The 17,824-nt window shown below is 41.5% G+C and overlaps 1 protein-coding gene across 1 annotated transcript in view; it reads left to right on the forward strand.

The window, feature by feature from the left end:
• Positions 1 to 281: 281 nt before the first annotated feature.
• Positions 282 to 17,824, forward strand: part of XKR4 (XK related 4) — a 388,654-nt gene continuing 371,111 nt past the window's right edge. Inside the window, exon 1 of the mRNA XM_089678447.1 lies at positions 282 to 1,131. Within this exon, the coding sequence (XP_089534573.1) occupies positions 425 to 1,131 (707 nt within the window). The 5' untranslated portion in view covers positions 282 to 424. The remainder of the gene's footprint in view (positions 1,132 to 17,824) is intronic.

Below are 17,824 nucleotides of genomic sequence, written 5' to 3' on the forward strand. Positions count from 1 at the left end.
GGCCGCCCTTGCTGATTGTGGCTCCGTCTATCCTCGGTTCACCTTTTTTTGTGTGTGTGCGCCGGGGCCCCTCCTCCCCTCTCTCCTGCACGGGGGAGGTAAAGGAGAGGAGAGGGATGACCTCATCGTTCCCCCCTCCGCCGCCCGTGGAGGAGTGGGCTGTGGTCCAGGCAGTGTGGCTGCAGGGTGAGGTTGGCAGGCTCACGCAGACAGGCGGAGCTTTCCTGCGGCCCCGCCCTTCCGTGCGCTCATCAGATGTGCGGAGCAGGGGAGAGGCGGAGCCGGGGGGCGGAGCGGGGAAGGAGCGCTGTGACATAAAGGAGGGCTTTTCTCTCTCCGTTCACCCCTATTATATACCCGGCGCTCTGTCTTCCTTTTTTTCCTTTTTTTTAATTTTTTTTTTTGTTCATCCCTTTAAATCATCATGGCCGCCAAGTCGGACGGGATGCTGAAGATGAAGAAGAGCGACGTCGCCTTCACCCCTCTGCAGAACTCGGATCACTCGGGCTCCGTGCAGGGGTTGGCTTCGGGCTCCCAGCCGGGATCGGGCGCCGGGGACGGGGGTTGCTCGGACGGGGGTTCTCGGTGCTGCTGCAGCGGGAGAGCGGCAGGAGGCGGCGGCGGTGGTGGTGTCGGTGTCGGTGGAGGGTCTCCTTCGCTGTGTCTGCGCCTGGGCAGGGAGCAGCAGCGCTACACCGTCTGGGATGGTCTGTGGATCCTGGCCGCCGTGGCCGTCTACCTGGCAGATGTGGGCAGTGACATCTGGCTGTCCGCCGACTACTATGTGCGGGGTCAGCGCTGGTGGTTCGGGCTGACCTTGTTCTTCGTGGTGCTCGGCTCCCTCTCCGTCCAGGTCTTCAGCTTCAGGTGGTTCGCTCATGATTTCAGCACCGAGAACAGCTCCCAGTGCACGCCGGTGGAGGGCAAGGCTGCCGGGGGAGCCGCCACTACCGGAACCGGAGGAGGAGAGGTGGACCGACCCGCCACCCCACAGAGACAACCGTCCACCGCCAGCAACAAGCCCAACAACACGGCCAGCACCGCCCGGGTCGGACAGTCCGCCTCCTGCTCCTTCTGTATCTGGACCCTCCAATCACTCATCCATATCCTGCAGCTGGGACAGATCTGGAGGTAACTAGACACCACTGCCTGAATGCTTCCTGAATGGATGAGGTCTGAGCCTCATCCATGTGAGTGTGTGTGTGATTACATGCTGTATATACACATATAGCCTCCGTATAGGTGCTCCATCGCAGCCTTTCATCTGGAAATGTGGAATCAATATTGCATCTTTAAATATCAATGTGCTAACTAATGTACACTGTATACATGTCAATTGGTGTAGACCAGCCTTCGATTAGAGGTCCCTTAGGCAGGGAGAGATTTCCGCCTCTTCTAGAAGTTCCCACTGGTAACTATCATCCTTTGTAGCTTTTTGTAAGAGGGACGTTCTTCTCAAAGACCACTAATGTAAGGTGAATTCTTCCCAAAAACCACCAATGTAAGGTGAATTCTTCCCAAAGACCACCAATGTAAGGTGAATTCTTCCCAAAGACCACCAATGTAAGGTGAATTCTTCCCAAAGACCACCAATGTAAGGTGAATTCTTCCCAAAGACCACCAATGTAAGGTGAATTCTTCCCAAAGTTCACCAATGTAAGGTGAATTCTTCCCAAAGACCACCAATGTAAGGTGAATTCTTCCCAAAGTTCACCAATGTAAGGTGAATTCTTCCCAAAGACCACCAATGTAAGGTGAATTCTTCCCAAAGACCACCAATGTAAGGTGAATTCTTCCCAAAGACCACTAATGTAAGGTGAATTCTTCCCTAAGACCACCAATGTAAGGTGATTTCTTCTCAAAGACCACCAATGTAAGGCAAATTCTTCCCAAAAACCACCAATGTAAGGTGAATTCTTCCCAAAGATCACCAATGTAAGGTGAATTGTTCCCAAAGACCACCAATGTAAGGTGAATTCTTCCCAAAGACCACCAATGTAAGGCAAATTCTTCCCAAAGATCACCAATGTAAGGTGAATTCTTCCCAAAGACCACCAATGTAAGGTGAATTCTTCCCAAAGACCACCAATGCAAGGCACATTCTTCCCAAAGATCAGCAATGTAAGGTGAATTCTTCCCACAGACCACCAATGTAAGGTGAATTCTTCCCAAAGACCACCAATGTAAGGCGGATTCTTCCCACAGACCACCAATGTAAGGTGAATTCTTCCCAAAGACCACCAATGTAAGGTGAATTCTTCCCAAAGACCACCAATGTAAGGTGAATTCTTCCCAAAGACCACCAATGTAAGGTGAATTCTTCCCAAAGACCACCAATGTAAGGTGAATTCTTCCCAAACACCACAAATGTAAGGTGAATTCTTCCCAAACACCACAAATGTAAGGTGAATTCTTCCCACAGACCACCAATGTAAGGTGCATTTTTCCCAAAGACCACCAATGTAAGAATAATTCTTCCCACTGACCCCAAATATTGTGAGCATTCTTCCAACTGACCCCAAGCATATGGAAAATGCTTCCCAGTGACCCTGAATACAAAGAGCTTTCTTCCCAATGACCGCAAGTAGAAGCAGCATTCTTCCCAAGTGCTCCAAATGTATGGAGAATTCTTCCCAATGACTCTGAACATATGGAGAATTCTTCCAGATGACCCTAAATATATGGAGAATTCTTCCCAATGACCCTAAATATAAGGAACAATCCTCCCAATGACCCCGAATGCAAGGAACATTCTTCCCAATGACACTAAATATAAGAAACATTCCTCCCAATGACCTCGAATATTTGGAACTTTGTTTCCAATGACCCCGAATTTAAGAAACATTCCTCCCAATGACCCCAAATATAAGGAATGTTCAGCCCAATTACCCTGCATACAAGGAGCATTCTTCTCACTGACCCCAAATATATGGGATATTCTTCACCAATGACCCCAAGTAAGAGTAGCATTTTACCAATGTAAGGAATATTCTTCCCTCTGACCTTCAAGTAAAGGAGAACTCCTCCCAATGACACCAAGTATAGGGAGCATTCTTCCCAAAGACCACCAATGTAAGGAGAATTCTTTCCAATGATCCTGAATATAAACAGCATTCTTCCCAGTGGCCCCAAATATAATGAGCATTCTTTCCAATTTACTTGGATATAGGGAAAATTCTTCCAAAAGACCTCAAGTAGTAGGAGCATTCTTCCCTCTGACCAACAATTGCAGGAGCACTCTTCCCAAAGACCCCAAGTATAAGGAGCAGTCTTTCCAATGACCCCAAATATAAGGAGTATTCTTCTCAAAGATCACCAATGTAGGGACAATTCTTTCCAATGATCCCAAATTTAAGCAGTGTGCTTCCCAATTATCCCATATATAAACAGACAATCTCACCGACCCCAAATATAATGATCATTATTTCCAATTTATTTGAATTTATGAAAAATTCTTCACAATGACCACAAGTAGAAGGAGCATTCTTCCCTCTGACCATCAATTAAAGGAGCACTCCTCCTAATGACTCCAAGTTTAAGGAGCATTCTTTCCAGTGACCCCAAATATAAGGAGAATTTTCTCCTCTGACCATCAGTTGAAGAAGTACTGTTCCCAATGACCCAAAGTTTAAGGAGCATTCTTCCCAATGACCCTAAATATAAAGAGCATTCTTCCCAATGACCACCAACATGAGGCAGATTCTTCCCAGTGACACCAGATATAAGGGTCGTGTATCCCCGTGACCCCAAGTGTAAGGAGCATTATTCCCTCTGACCATCATTTGAAGGTGCACTTCTCCCTCTGACCCCAAATATGAGGGGTATTCATCCCTGTGACTACTATTATAAGGAGCTCTCTTCCCACTTACCACCAATGTAAGAAGAATTTTTCAATGACCCCAAATATAAGGAGCACTCTTTCCAATGACTCAAATTTAAGGAACACTCCTTCCAAAGACCCCAAATATAAGGAGCATTCCTCTCAATGACCCCACATAAAAGGAATATATTACCAGTGTGAGGATCATTCTTCCCTCTGCCCATCACACTAATGTACAATGAGTTATAGGTACATTCATTAGTTATCAGCAGGGGTTCCCTGAGACTGGAAAGTTATATAAAGGGTTTCTTAGTGTTAAAAAGTTTGCAAAAGGCTGGTTTAGGCCAATGGTTTTTCTTTGGTTGCTTGAATTGGATTATTGTTATTGTCTTATTCTCTCAGGTCATGGTGTTTCTAGTAGTTGTCAGTCACATTATACTTGCTGTGTTCTGTACTGCTGAAGACATTTTCTAGCTCATCCAATCCACATCTTAAGTTCTACTTAGTGTCGAAGAAGTGGCTTGGACAAGCTACAAAACGTCTTCAGGGTAAAAGAGCAAGTCCAATTTAATGTAAGTAGCTACTAAAGAGATTGTTGATATTGTCTGTGAAGGTCCTCCTTAATCCAGGTCATGGTATATCTAGTAGTACTTAGTCACATTTAACTGGATTTGTTCTGTAATGTTGAAGACATCTTGTAGCTTGTCCAAGCCACTTCTTCAGTTCTAATTAGTATTTAAAAAGTCGCTGGGACAAGCTACAAAACATTTCAACTTTACAGAACAAGTGCAATTGCATGTGAAAAACTGCTAACAGAGAATATTGATATTGTCAGTGAAGGTTCTTATTTATCAAGGTCATTGTATAGCTAGTAGTAGTTAGTCCTACTCAACTGGACTTGTTCTGTATTGTTAAAGACATTTTGTAGCTTGCCCAGGTCATTTATTAGACACTAATTAGAACAAAAGAAAGTGTTTGGACAAACTGTGAAACATTGTTAACATTTCAGAACAAGTTCAGTTGAATGTGATTAAGACTAGACATACCATGACCTGGATAAATGAGAACCTTTTATGACAATACCGGTCATCTCTAGTAAAAGCTAGTCCCATTCAACTGTACTTGTTCTGTAATGTTGAAGACATTGGTAGCTTATCCAAGTAATTTCTTCAGTTCTAATTATTATTTTCTGGTAAATGACTAGTACAATTACTACTAGAGATTGTTGATATTGTCTTTGAAGGTTCTCCTTTATCCAGGTCATGGTATAATCTTGTAGTAGTGAAGTCATTTGTCCAAGCTGCTTCTTGAGCTCTAACTAGTGCCTAAGAAGTGGGTTGGACAAGCTATAAAAAGTCTTCAACATTACCGAATGAATCTAGTGGAATGTGACTAACTAGAGATTATTGATATGATCAATTATGCCACGAGTCAAAGGTGGAGTAGGAGCTGTGGTATATTGGGTTTGTGCAACTTTCCATGGTTGAAGTGAAGTGCTGTGAAGGTCCACTTGATGGTACTTGGTTGCTGTTGAAGATGGTGTTGCTATGTTGATAGTTCAATGCGTAGAGTTTATTTAAGTTCATAGATTGTGAACTGTGAATGTTCAACCAAAAACTGGATGAATCAAATGCATTTATTCTGAATTAGAGCGAAAATCGTGTGTGCATTAACTGAGAAAAAGCAAGGCATGGCTGCAGTGGTAGAACCACAAGTGACATCATGATTTATGAGAGGAGGAAGAAACAGCAGCAGACACGTGACAGCAATCTAAAACTGTGGTGCTTCTCAAGAGCCTCTCATTACATGTTGTGTGCTGCAATGCTCATATAATCTGTAGAGACCTTAATAGCAATGCTTATGAAGTGTAGATGTAATTTAAAAAGACTTCTTCATTGCTTTTGTTGATATCGATGTTGCTGCAATACCCTACAGGGATCTGAATACTGTCTATGCCTCCATAACCGAACTTGTATTTAGTTTAGCTATATATTGTGACGTGAGATGTTATGTTGATGTTGAGTTTGTAATTTGGTCTGATTTTTTTTTGCTGATGATTCTTCATTCTTTGTTTGTTTTTCAAAACTGTTGCTTACTATCACATGTGTGCTTAAGGTCCATAGAAATCAGCTTGCCTGATTTTACTCTTTCTAAGGATGTAGCTTTCGAGGGCCACCAGGCTTCAGCTGGCATGAGCTTTAATATTGTAAAAAGAATAGAAGCCCTGCTGTGTCTGCTTAGCGTCAAATTATCTCTGAATACACTGAATGACTAAAGCCACCAGACTCACAGTTTAAAGTCTGCTATAAATGTGTCTGTGTTATGTAAAGCAAACACAGAGGCGGCTTTTATTGTCCAGTGTTTTGCTTTTGAAGAATACAGTGGAGCTGTCAAGGAGTCTTTAGCTCAAACAGGTAATTCCTATTGTACAACACAAGGCAAAGCTCACTAGAAGTATTGCTAGCCACGTGCAAATGATACTTACTACCATCTTCTTACCTTGTAGAGATAACAGGCAAAATAAGGTGGATTTCCCTTTGTTAGTAAATATCAACTGAAGTGCATCTGAAAATTGGGATTGTATGTTGTTCTTCTACCAGTAGTAAATGTATATATCTAGCCATGTATCTTTTCCAATGCCTGCAGCCCAAGGCCCCATGTACATGGGACACTTCTGAACAATGGAAACTGACTGCTGGAAAATGTAGGTTAAAAACATCTGTTGAGCCGCATTTGCATAACGTGTTTATGCGTGTTTATGTATGTTTGCGTTTAGAAGCATTTTTTAAAGATAAGCACAGGAGAACCTCCCAAATGCCTAGATTGCACTGAAAAGTGGTAAATTATTAACTATTTCAGACAGTTTCAGAGAATACAGAGAGTAGAAGCAGAGACAGCAGTATGTGTTGAAATTAGCGTAGGTGTGAATGATCATTAACATATCTTTTGTTTCTAAGGGTAGGAGAGGTCTGAGGTGTGAATTGGTCATTACAAAGTGTGACAAGCTTGGTAGGAACATCCTGTTTTCAGTGTTTTGTCCATCTGAGTACCTTGAAAACGCTTTGCACGCATTTTTCATGATGAAAAAAGGCTCTGGACAGCATCAGGAACTGGAAGAGTTAAAAAAAAAATGTCATGCTTATAAACGCAATTTGCCGCGTTTCGCCACGCTTTGCGTTTGAAACACTGATAAAATCGACTGCTGAATGCAAGTTTTCTGCGTTAAAAAAAACGACTGTAAACTCAAATGCCTGTAAACAACTGTAAACGAAGATGTGTACATGGACCCATAGGAAAACATTAGGGTGAGTTCAGGGGCTGCTGAAAAAAAAACACTGAACAGCTCCTCAACGTGAGTTTATCAGCTGCAGTGTACATGAACCCTTAAATAGAATCAGATATCCAGGAAGCAATAACGTTTGTGAAGTTGTGTCTTAATGCTGAGCAGACTGTATTAATCATATGCTTGCATAAAATAGAAGAGAACTAACAAAACAGAAATTCTGGTTAGTCCCCTTTCACACATAAGCCATTGCACGACAAGGAACAATGAAAGGAATCCTTCTATGGTCAGGGGGCCCATTCACCCCTATGTAACCAGTTTCTGCATGGCTTGGGAAAAGATGCCAGTGCCTCTTTGGTGCAACATAGTGCATTTTTGGCTCCATAGACTTTAAAATGGTTTTAAACCTTCACATATACCCAGTGAAGTGACTGGCCTCAAATGACACAAAGAGATGAAACAAAGCCTCCTTCATAAGTTGTACCTGCTTATCTACAATATTCTCTTCACTACATCAGTGCTGAATTTATAAACCTTGTCTCTGAATTCAGCAAAGAAGGGGGTGGAGAGCTGAAATTACACACTACAGAGCTCAATGAGGAGAGTGCTGAGAGTTGATTGGAGGAAAGAGACCCCCCCCCCTCCACACAGCTCACAGGAACAGAGCTGAGGCTGTCAATCAGCTGGAGGTCCCTCCGCTGTCACCATTTTTCTCTTGGTGTCAGGAAAACTTGTCAGTAGTGACTCATGCTGATAGTAGAAGAACAAAGCAGCAGACAAAAATGTCACTTATTGCTCTTAATTGAGACAAGTACACACCATAGAGAGATATGCTTTGTTCATATTTAATTGTCTGAGCTTTACAACCACTTTAATGGAAGTTCATGAAAATGCACAAAAAAGCAGACATACAAGTATAAACCTAGCCTAGCATAGTACATTATGGAAATTTAGCTTTTTGTGACAAAACATGTATGCTGTTTCCAATAAGCAGTTGAGAGAAATCCCTAGAACATAACTGTGTGCTATCACATCAATGTCTCTCATGGTTTTCTGATGGATTCAGTAGAGAGATTACACAGGTGCAGGCGATGCCTCAGGTGATTGGCATCTCCTCCATTCTCTGACCTGCACCATGTGAAGCGGCTGTTTGAGCTTGGCACTCTGAGTAAAACAGTTTGGAGGATGTCCCACCACTTAATCAGTCTATAATTGATGAAGGGCTTGCCGATTGATGATCTTTATAACATCTGACTCTCACCAAAAGCGCGATTGCCTATCAAGTTTGGATGGGGTACGATATCTTGTGTGTGCCTCTGAACTGGGGGAGCTCTTTCCTCTGGAGCATGTGGCGATATTTGAGTGAAGTTATCCTTGCACTATATTCAATCAATTATTGTCATTTATTCACTGGGTGCTTTCAGCAGATTAGAAGGACTTTAAAACTTCATCCCAATTTTTCTTTTTCTTTTGGTGGACTTATTTTGAAGTATTTGTGCATTTGATTAATTGGATTTTTACTTTATTGATCTGTTTCACATATTCATATTTTTTTGCTTTCAGCATATTTCTTTGTTCATCAATTTTTTGTCACTGTGTTATATATAATATTTTTCTTTTGTGCTGCTTTTACTTGTCATTATAAAGATTCATGGGGTGATTATTGTTATACTCATTAATTAAGGCAGCAGCATTTATATACATCTTATTTATTCATTTACTTATGTGAGGTGTTCACTATTCACTTATTTAGCTGTTATTTATTTTTTAATTTATTTTGCGTAGTGAATATACGCTTGATATATTTATCTTTTTACATTATGGAAATTGTTGATTTCATATGTCTATCTTTAGTTGTAAGCTGGCCATACTTTGTGCAAAGTACTGCCAGCTCCTTCTGAACCATAAGTGTCCCTGTTGGCCATCTCATGCCCTACACCTTTAGATTAAAAATTAAAGCAGCCAGTCCCAAAATTGTCAGCCGCAGGGGTGGACTGACCATTTGGAAACTCAGGCACTGCCCGAGGGCCCGGGGTCAGTAGGAGGCCCCATGAGATGCCCCTGGTACCTTTTTCATAGGCTTTTTTGAGTTTGGGCAAGGACACAGGGGCCCCATGATCCCATATTGCCCGGGGGCCCCATGAGTTGTTAGTTCCCCTGGTCAGTGGAAAATAGTTACATAGTTATATATTCTTTTCAAAAAGAGACACAAGTCCATCTAGTTTAACCCATGGAAAGAAAGACACACCCAAATAGAAAAACTCAATTTAGACAATCCAATACCCATGGTTGATCCAGAGGAAGGCAAGAAAACAACCCCAATAAAGTGTAATCTAATTTGCTTCAGTGGGGTAAAAAATCCCTTCATGATCCCCTCAAGAGGCAATCAGATATTCCCTGGAACAACTTTACCTAAAAATATTAGTATCCAGTTATATTTTGTGAATTTAGGAAAGAATCCAGGTATTATAACAGTGGCTGAATTCAGTCAGATGCAGTCATTGATTGAGCATTCTGACCGTCGCCATTACCAGTTGTCAGAATATAATAGTCTGATGGGGAGATTCATCTTCCTGGACTGTATAGTATGGATTTAGGTATCCTTTAGTGTTTTTGTTCAGCCCACAGACTGAACAAAAATAAATCCATCAGTGTATGACCAGCCTTAGATGCACATGATAAAACACTGTTCTCTTCTGCTTGCAACAACTCTTAAAAGCATGTCATTGACAGCAGCCCCCCTGTAGACCTGAGAGAAAGATAGATTTGACCCAGATCAAACCTGGGTTCTCCCACATCTCTCGCAGACCTAGATTTAACTCAGTTCGTAGATGCTGAGACGGACTGAAATTTAAATAAAACAGATAAAACTGCAATTGTTTGTAGAGAAGCAGGTCTTCCTATTCTCTAGCTCCTTTGCCTCCTCCTCCCATATTCGTCTTCAGGAATTCTCCAGAGCCTCTCCCATCCTCTGGAACTTTCTACCTCAATCTGTTCAGCTATCTCCTGCTCTGGCCACCTTTAGGCTATCCCTAAAAACTCATCTCTTCAAGGAAGCCTATCACACCTTCATCTAACAACTGAACTTTTAACTCTTCCATCAGCTCATCCCCCAGAGTTATTACCTTTTGTACCACTTGCCCCTCCCTATTAGATTGTAAGCTCATATGAGCAGGACCCTCTTAATCCTCTTGTATTTTATTGTATTATAACAGTACTATCTGCCTTTAAATTGTAAAGCACTACGCAAACTGTTGGCGCTATATACATCCTGTATTATAATAATAATAATAATAATTTGCCCATCTCTAATCTCCCATCATAGGAATAATGAGGACTCCAAGAAGAATTTCATATTACTGAGGTCAAAATGACTGACTATAGATAGGCTGTTATGACAACGGTTTGAGGTTTTGGATTTTGCCCTGGCCATGGTTCTCTTTAAATACTAACACGAACATGTAAAACCATTCTATGGCGCTCGTTTCCCTGTTCTTGGAAACAAATGGATGGTAATTCTTCTGTAAGATTCCCCCTGCCATTAGGTGCTAATGCTCATTACCACCTCTCTCTCCAGAATGAATTAGAAATGCTATTTTTAGCATCCATTCATGAATATTTCCATCTTATTTATAAAGCATCAGAGAAAGGAATCGGCGTGCCATTTGTCTCCAGGTCTCTTTTATTCAGGGTGTGTCGAGTACCAGTCAGTGATTGCCATTGTATGCGGCCAGTAATTTAAAGCTCGGTAGGACTTTGTAAATAAGGATCTTAGGTTGTGGCTTCAAACATTGTGTGAAAATTCACATTAAATATTGATAACAGGCATATGACACTGCAGGTACATGATTACAATAATCAAAGAGAAATATTTATAGTGCTTGCTTAAGCTATGCCATAAAATGCACAATTTCCATTACAATTTAATGGTGTGACCTCATTAACATTTTTCTGCCTATAATAACTGAAAATGTATGGTAGTGCATATTCATTATAAGGGTGGCTTTTAGCGTGTATTAAATACATTTTTAAATTACGGCAAAAAAAAAACTTTTTAACTGAAGATAAGAATGATTTATTAGAAAATAGATGGTTTAAAGACATACTTTGCAAGGCATTACATTTGTATGTAAATATAGCAACTAAGCTAAAAGAAAATCACCAGATACAAATCATAGAACTAGAAAAAATTATTAAATAATATAACCAGTGTCAGGCCTGACAGTTACCCACTCAGGCACCGTTTGCTATATCATGGGAGGGAGTGATGTGTTCACCCATACAATACTTATTATTTACATTCATTAAACATGTTTAAGGTAATGCACTAGGCTGGTGCACCCTCTGTTTGTTTTTCTCTATTCAGTACTTTGGACTCCCCCGGTCCTTTGAGGGCAGCAAGGCGTGCATATCCCAAGAACTTCCATACACATCATCCTGTGTACATCGGGAGCTGTGCAACTGGTGCTATTCTGACCATGTGCGTTACCACATCTGTTATTTCATCATGGACAGCAAGTTAGAATAAAGAGCAAAAGTGAAATTCTGCGTGAAACTGTTGTCAAACCGGCGACCTTTGAGCTGGATCTTCATCTTCGGGAAGAGGGTATTTTTGCTGGTTGAGCTTCTTGAAGACCTTCCTGATCTCCCGTCTTCTTCCAGTGATGTTCTTCCTATCAAAATACCTTGAACGACTCATTGCAGCATTTCCGTAAACTTGCCAAATCATGTCAAACGTCTCTGTTGCTGATTTGCCCAGTTTCACTCAGAATTTCACACTTGCTCTTTTCTCTATCTTGCTGTCCATGGTGAAATAGTAGACATGGTGACACATGTGGTCAGAATAGCACCAACTACACAGCTCCCGATGAACACAGGTCTTTTGGCACACTGACTTATGAAGGCCAGTGCTCCCTGCAACTGTGCAGGCAGTCTTGTGCTGCTATCTGTTGGAGTGTTACAACACTCATCTCAAAATGTTTTGATACCACCTCGTATGTATATAGTAAATTACCCTGGGATTACACAAATGCAAAATATACAATAATCCAAAAAATCTCAACGGATCAGAAATATCCAACAATCTCTGAAGGGTTTCACAAGTACTCCATATAGGCAATTTATAATATATAATTTTTATTTAAAGACCAGCTCCAGGCAATTTTTTTCCCATATAGCTGGGATGTGCCCACACTGCATGGATCTTACAGGGGTGAGCACAAAGTTTCTACTCACCTGATCTTTTGATCCCCTGAAAACCAAGCTCCCCCACAATCCAGCAGTGGACTGGTCCTGTATATGGAGTGTGCTCTGGGCGTGATGACATCAGAAACAGTCCATTTTCAAGTCCGTTAGAGCTCGGGGGTGCAGGACCCGTCTTGTGTGGAGAAGATCGGAGGAGCAGGTAAGTATATCTCCGCTGTTCTATCCCCTAGAATAAAACAAGCAGTTAATTTATGCAGTGTTGGTACAGCCCCACTGCATGGGGAAAAAATATTTTGGCTGGAGTTCAGCTTTAAGTTTAGTATAAAATTATGAAGTTCATCAATCAGTAAAATCTCATTTAAAGTACAGTTAAACCCAAAAACAAAAATGTGATATATTGTAGATTACCAGTTCTTTTTTATGCTTTTTAACATTTATTTTCACCTGGTGATCCGGCTAATAACACACTTTTCATCTGGTTCAGCAGGGAGTGATTGAATTTCTATCCGTATGTGGCCTCTCCCGCTCAACAGAAGTCAATCAACTTCTAACTAAACTAATGTGGGTTCAAGGGGTTAAAGCAACCTCATTGCCTATCCAGGAGTGTTGACATTTTTGAAAAAACTACTTGTCCAGGGACTAAGTTGGGGTTTCAGTCTACTTGTCCAGATAAAAAAAAAAATTAATCCAAAACCATATTTAAATTGGAGGTGCTTTTAGGAATGTCTGGGGCTTTTAAAAACAAAAGGGGCTTTATGGTGATTTAAATGTTTAATATTTTTAACATTGCGCTGTTTATCTGCTCCTCCCCTCCCTACCTGTCTCCAGCACTGCACCCAGGGAATAGCAGGGAGAGACCTTGCAGTGTGGTGAATGCTGATTGGGTGCTCCTCAGGAAAGGGGAGTGTCAGCTTATCCTTTATCCCTTTCGCTGCCAAAGCTGTGTTACGTTTTTTGCACAAGTTTAAAAAAATCATTTTAGGCTTGAAGGTTACACAAAACCCCCAAAAATGATATATTTTCTGAAAGCAGAGACTCTAGAAAATTAAATAGTGAAAGTTCCAATTTTTTATGACACACGATATTACTGCAAAATTTCATTTAAAAATACACTTAAGTTAATTTTAGGACCCAAAAGAGCAATAAATTACCCAATTTGTTTGTAAAATATAAAAGATGAGGTTGCACCGAGTGAATAGATGTCCAGCATGTCAAACCTTAAATTTGCGCATGCTCGTGAAGTGCTGTCAAACTTCAGTACCCTATATTTTCTATAGGTGACACTTTTAAAGCCCCTTATAGGCAGAATTATTGCTCTCATTCTGGCATGTGCAGGGATATGTAACATGTATATCACAATTGACGTTTTCATGCTTAGGCTACCCATCGTGAGCTTTTACATTTGTACATGCATATATGTGGGGGTGAGGGGCCTCAAATTTATTTTTGAGGGGATGTTATGTGCTTGGCTGTAACTTTTTTTACAATTTAAAAAAACAACAACTTTTTTTTATTTTTTTTTTCATCACATAGAAGTCCCCTATGTGATGATTTTTGCTGACAGGTTCTCTTTATTGAGACAACCAAGGTCTAAAAGACCCTGGATGTCTCCCCTTGCACTCCACTGAATGTAATGCAGTGTACATCGCAATGCATTACATTCTTTCCTAGTCTCAATGGCCAGGAAATCTTTCAACGGATACCCAGAAGTGACATCATAGCGTCACTTCCGGGTGCAGGGGATTGGATGTGTCCACTCTTCTTCCTCCCCTGTAGCCAACGGCAGTGAGTCGGTCCCAGGCCCACAGGTGGGAAAGTGGAGCTCGAGAGACATAGTGGGCGGGGGAGGTTCACGTGGGGGGGGCGGAGGTTGGCATTGTGGGCTGTGTGTAGCAGTGCAGCTGCTTGAATGCTTTCACCTGACAGGTGAGCCCTGCTGCTTACCCACAGCAGGGCTAAGGGTTAAAAAAAACTAGCTGCCTGGAGCCCTGAACTACATGTCTTGGGCGTCGAGCGATATAAATTCAACATCCCTGCTGTCAAATTCTCTCTGAAGAGTGATCTGATTGCAGCTTGCTTTTCAGAGATCAACGCTAGTGTAAACAAGGCCTTAGGCCCCGTTCATATCTCATGATTTGGGATCGCGGCCAAAATCACTGCTACAAATCTGCCTGCAATCCCAAATCACGTGGCAATCACTCCACAATGCGCTGTGCGTTTTGGTGGCATTATCTTTCAATGGCATCGCAATTGCGATGCAATTCTGCTGCGATTGTCATGCGACAGGATCGTGCGGCAAACTGCGCCTTTACAAATCGCGTTAAGCCTATTACCCAAAAAAGGAGCAGGACCTTCTTGTTGGGTGACAAACGCAGATAGGGCAGCCCATTAAAGTGAATGGGCTGCCCTACGTGACATGCAGAATCATGTGAAAATCGTAGTGTCAACATCATGTAGTGAGAGCGCCAGTTCCTGCTACGCAATGATGTGAAAGGGGTCTTAGAGCAAAGTTAGAGGTATTTGAAGTGTGTAGTACTGCAGCCTGAACTATGGCAGTCATATTTTCTAATCTGCTCAAGTGTTTTCCTCTAGACAGCTCCAGAGGCTGAGTGGTCTCCTTGCCCTTGTCTGTCTCTATTTGTTGAGAACATAAAAGAGCTATTCTCCCATTGCATCGTTGGATGGAAGAAAGTTTCATCTGTTGGCAGGCCAGACTCAGAAGTGATTTGTATGAACTTTAGAGACACCTGTTATTGGTATAATGTGTATTACCTACATGCATTGCCATAAATAGTGTAATTGTGTTTAAATCAGGTATCCTGTCTGCCATCTCATAGTCCTGGTTGGGCACACGATAATCTATTTGAGAACAACACGCATAGAATGTCAAGCAAGGATCTAGTAAACTACATCATCATGCTATGTATGTAAGGATGGAGAAGTAAAGGTATGCTATGATACAGTGCATGGTGCATATTGAAGAGTTTCATCTAGTGTGTGTTTTGTCCATCTATCCATGCTGAATGCTAATCCGTTACCAAGCAACTTGCAGTTGCTCAGATCCTCAGGAATTGTGGAATACATATTTGGTTTTTCACAATACTTTTCCTCTTCTGATATCTTATTCTAGATAGGTCCTGGTAAGATTACTTTATCAAGTACCATTAGATGAATTTGGATATGCTCATAGCAATATCATTTGTTCATATATGTTCACAGTCCATGGTTAAGAAACCTGAAACTACGTTTATCGCCTGTAACCCATGATAAAAGCTTAAGGGTCTCCATTCAGGCTGTCAAGGTCCGGTGAGTTGGGTGCCGCTGACCAGTGAGGGTGCAGGCTGAGGAAAGGTCTGTCCAGTCCCAAAGCATGCTGCAAAAATAGAAAGAGGTAGCCCAGCCGCCGCACACCTCACCTGGCCCAAGTGGTAAGCAGGTAAAAGTAGCCTCAGCTCGATTCATCCAGACCATGTCTCCAACATATTTCGCCACGCTCCCGTGGCTTAATCATGGAGATTAAGATCATGAATCTCATTGGAGACATGGTCTGGATGAATTGTGCTAAAGCTGATTCTACCTGCTGACCACTTGGGTCAGGTGAGGTGTGCAGTGGCCGGGTTACCTCTTTCTATTTTTGCAGTATACGTTTACCACCTCCTTAGGGTGTATCTAAATCCAAAAACAAAAATGGAATATATTTCAGATTACTAGTCCTTGGTGTGGTTGCTGAATCCATTTTTTGGATTCTTTTGCTTTATTCTCAGCTGGCAATCCTGCAAACAACACAGTTTCTTTCCCTGGGTGGGTATGTCTCTCCTCTACTGTGTCAATGGAGGGAGATAAGGTTGCGACTTGGGACCCTAGGCTGCTCTCCTGATATAAAATTTCTGGCAGGATCAACTGATATTTTCTGTTTTTCCTGAAAATGTTCTTGTCTAATTAAAAAAAAATAAGAGAACAAATGCAACCAACATAAGTAAGGCCTGTAAGCTGCAAAGTATTGCATTTTTGTTGCATTTTTGTTTTGTCTAGTTATCACTTAAAGTGGAAGGAAAGTCAAAACCTAACCAAGCTTAAATATACTTCCACCCCCATTCTCAGCGTATTCTATCTACCCTGTAAAAGGAAAGATGTTCCTATACTTACCTATTCTGAAGCCAGCACCAACCTCAGTGTGGGTCAGGGACAGCTGACAATGGATGCCCATAGTAAGCCTATGGGTGACGACATTGTCCAGGCTCTGCAACTATTGTCGGTGATCTCTCCTCCTCCGCTCCACGGTCGAGTTTGTGATGTCATTCACCCACCTCTGCACCTCAATCAGAGAACACCTTGTATTCATTGATAAAAAATATAATACCCTGAATGGCTGGTATGCCACATGACCAACTTTTTCCTTTGGGCCACAAAAAGGAAGTGTGTAGGATTTAGGAATTTCAGTGTGCTGACGTTTTTCCACCCCTAGTTTTTATGCAGCTGAGAAAAGAGAATATGTGATCACTTATAAAAAAGATGGTATTCATGTTTTTATATGTATACACAAATGTTTTGACTTTCATTTCTATTTTAAAATGACTTGGAATTTTTACAATTTAAGAATTTACATATACTTTATTATAGGATGCTTCAGTGATATACAGAGTCAAATTGTATGAATGAAAATAAAGCCCAGCACTAGCTCTGCACTTTCTGATGGAAAAAGGGATGTTACTTCTTTAAATCATTCAGATTACTTATTTAACTATGTGTGTATAGCCACATCTGTTATCTCAGCACAGTAGTAAATCGGCAATTCTCAATTCAAAAAGCAGATTCACAGCCAATACCTGCTGCCTAAAATAGAAAACATTTTGAATAATGTAATTTTTTTCTTAAAAAAATCATTATTTAAACGAAATGTTAGGCGGTGTATGTCCATGTATAGTGTGTACATATTAATTTGATGGTGTCTGAATTAAACTAATAATTTCACCCTGTTACAGGCACAGCTAAAAGGGGCGTTCAAGTCAAACTGGGACTTATTTTACTGATATAAAAAGAGATGTTAGCGTGGCGGTACTACACACAGTAGTAAGTGGCAAGTGTGTCCTATTACTGATAGGCAGCGCACATTTTGTGGGCCAGTCCAGAGACTGTTAATCAAGATGGCAGATAACAGTGGTATTGCGAGCATAGAACAGCATGTGATGATGAAGTTTCTTGTGACCAAAGGCGTAAAACCCATGGCTATCTACAGAAGACTTCAAGCACAGTACGGTGATGAGACACTCAGTCACTGTAAGACATATGAATGGTGTAAACGTTTCAAAGATGGCTGTACGTCCGTCAGTGACGATCCTGGCCATGGTGGTTCCCAGCCCACAGTAGTCATTCCTGTGAACATTCAGCATCCTGAACATCCTGGATAATCGACGCATAACCTGTTGTGAAATTGCATGAGAGAAAAATCTTTCTGTGGGAACGTTGAACACAATGATGACAAAGTGAAGCAGGCTGTCCTAGAATCTTTCTATGTC

This window comes from Staurois parvus, unplaced genomic scaffold (assembly GCF_062004578.1).
Source record: "Staurois parvus isolate SC_StPar_1 unplaced genomic scaffold, SC_StPar_1.0 ptg000205l, whole genome shotgun sequence".
Lineage (NCBI taxonomy): Eukaryota > Metazoa > Chordata > Amphibia > Anura > Ranidae > Staurois > Staurois parvus.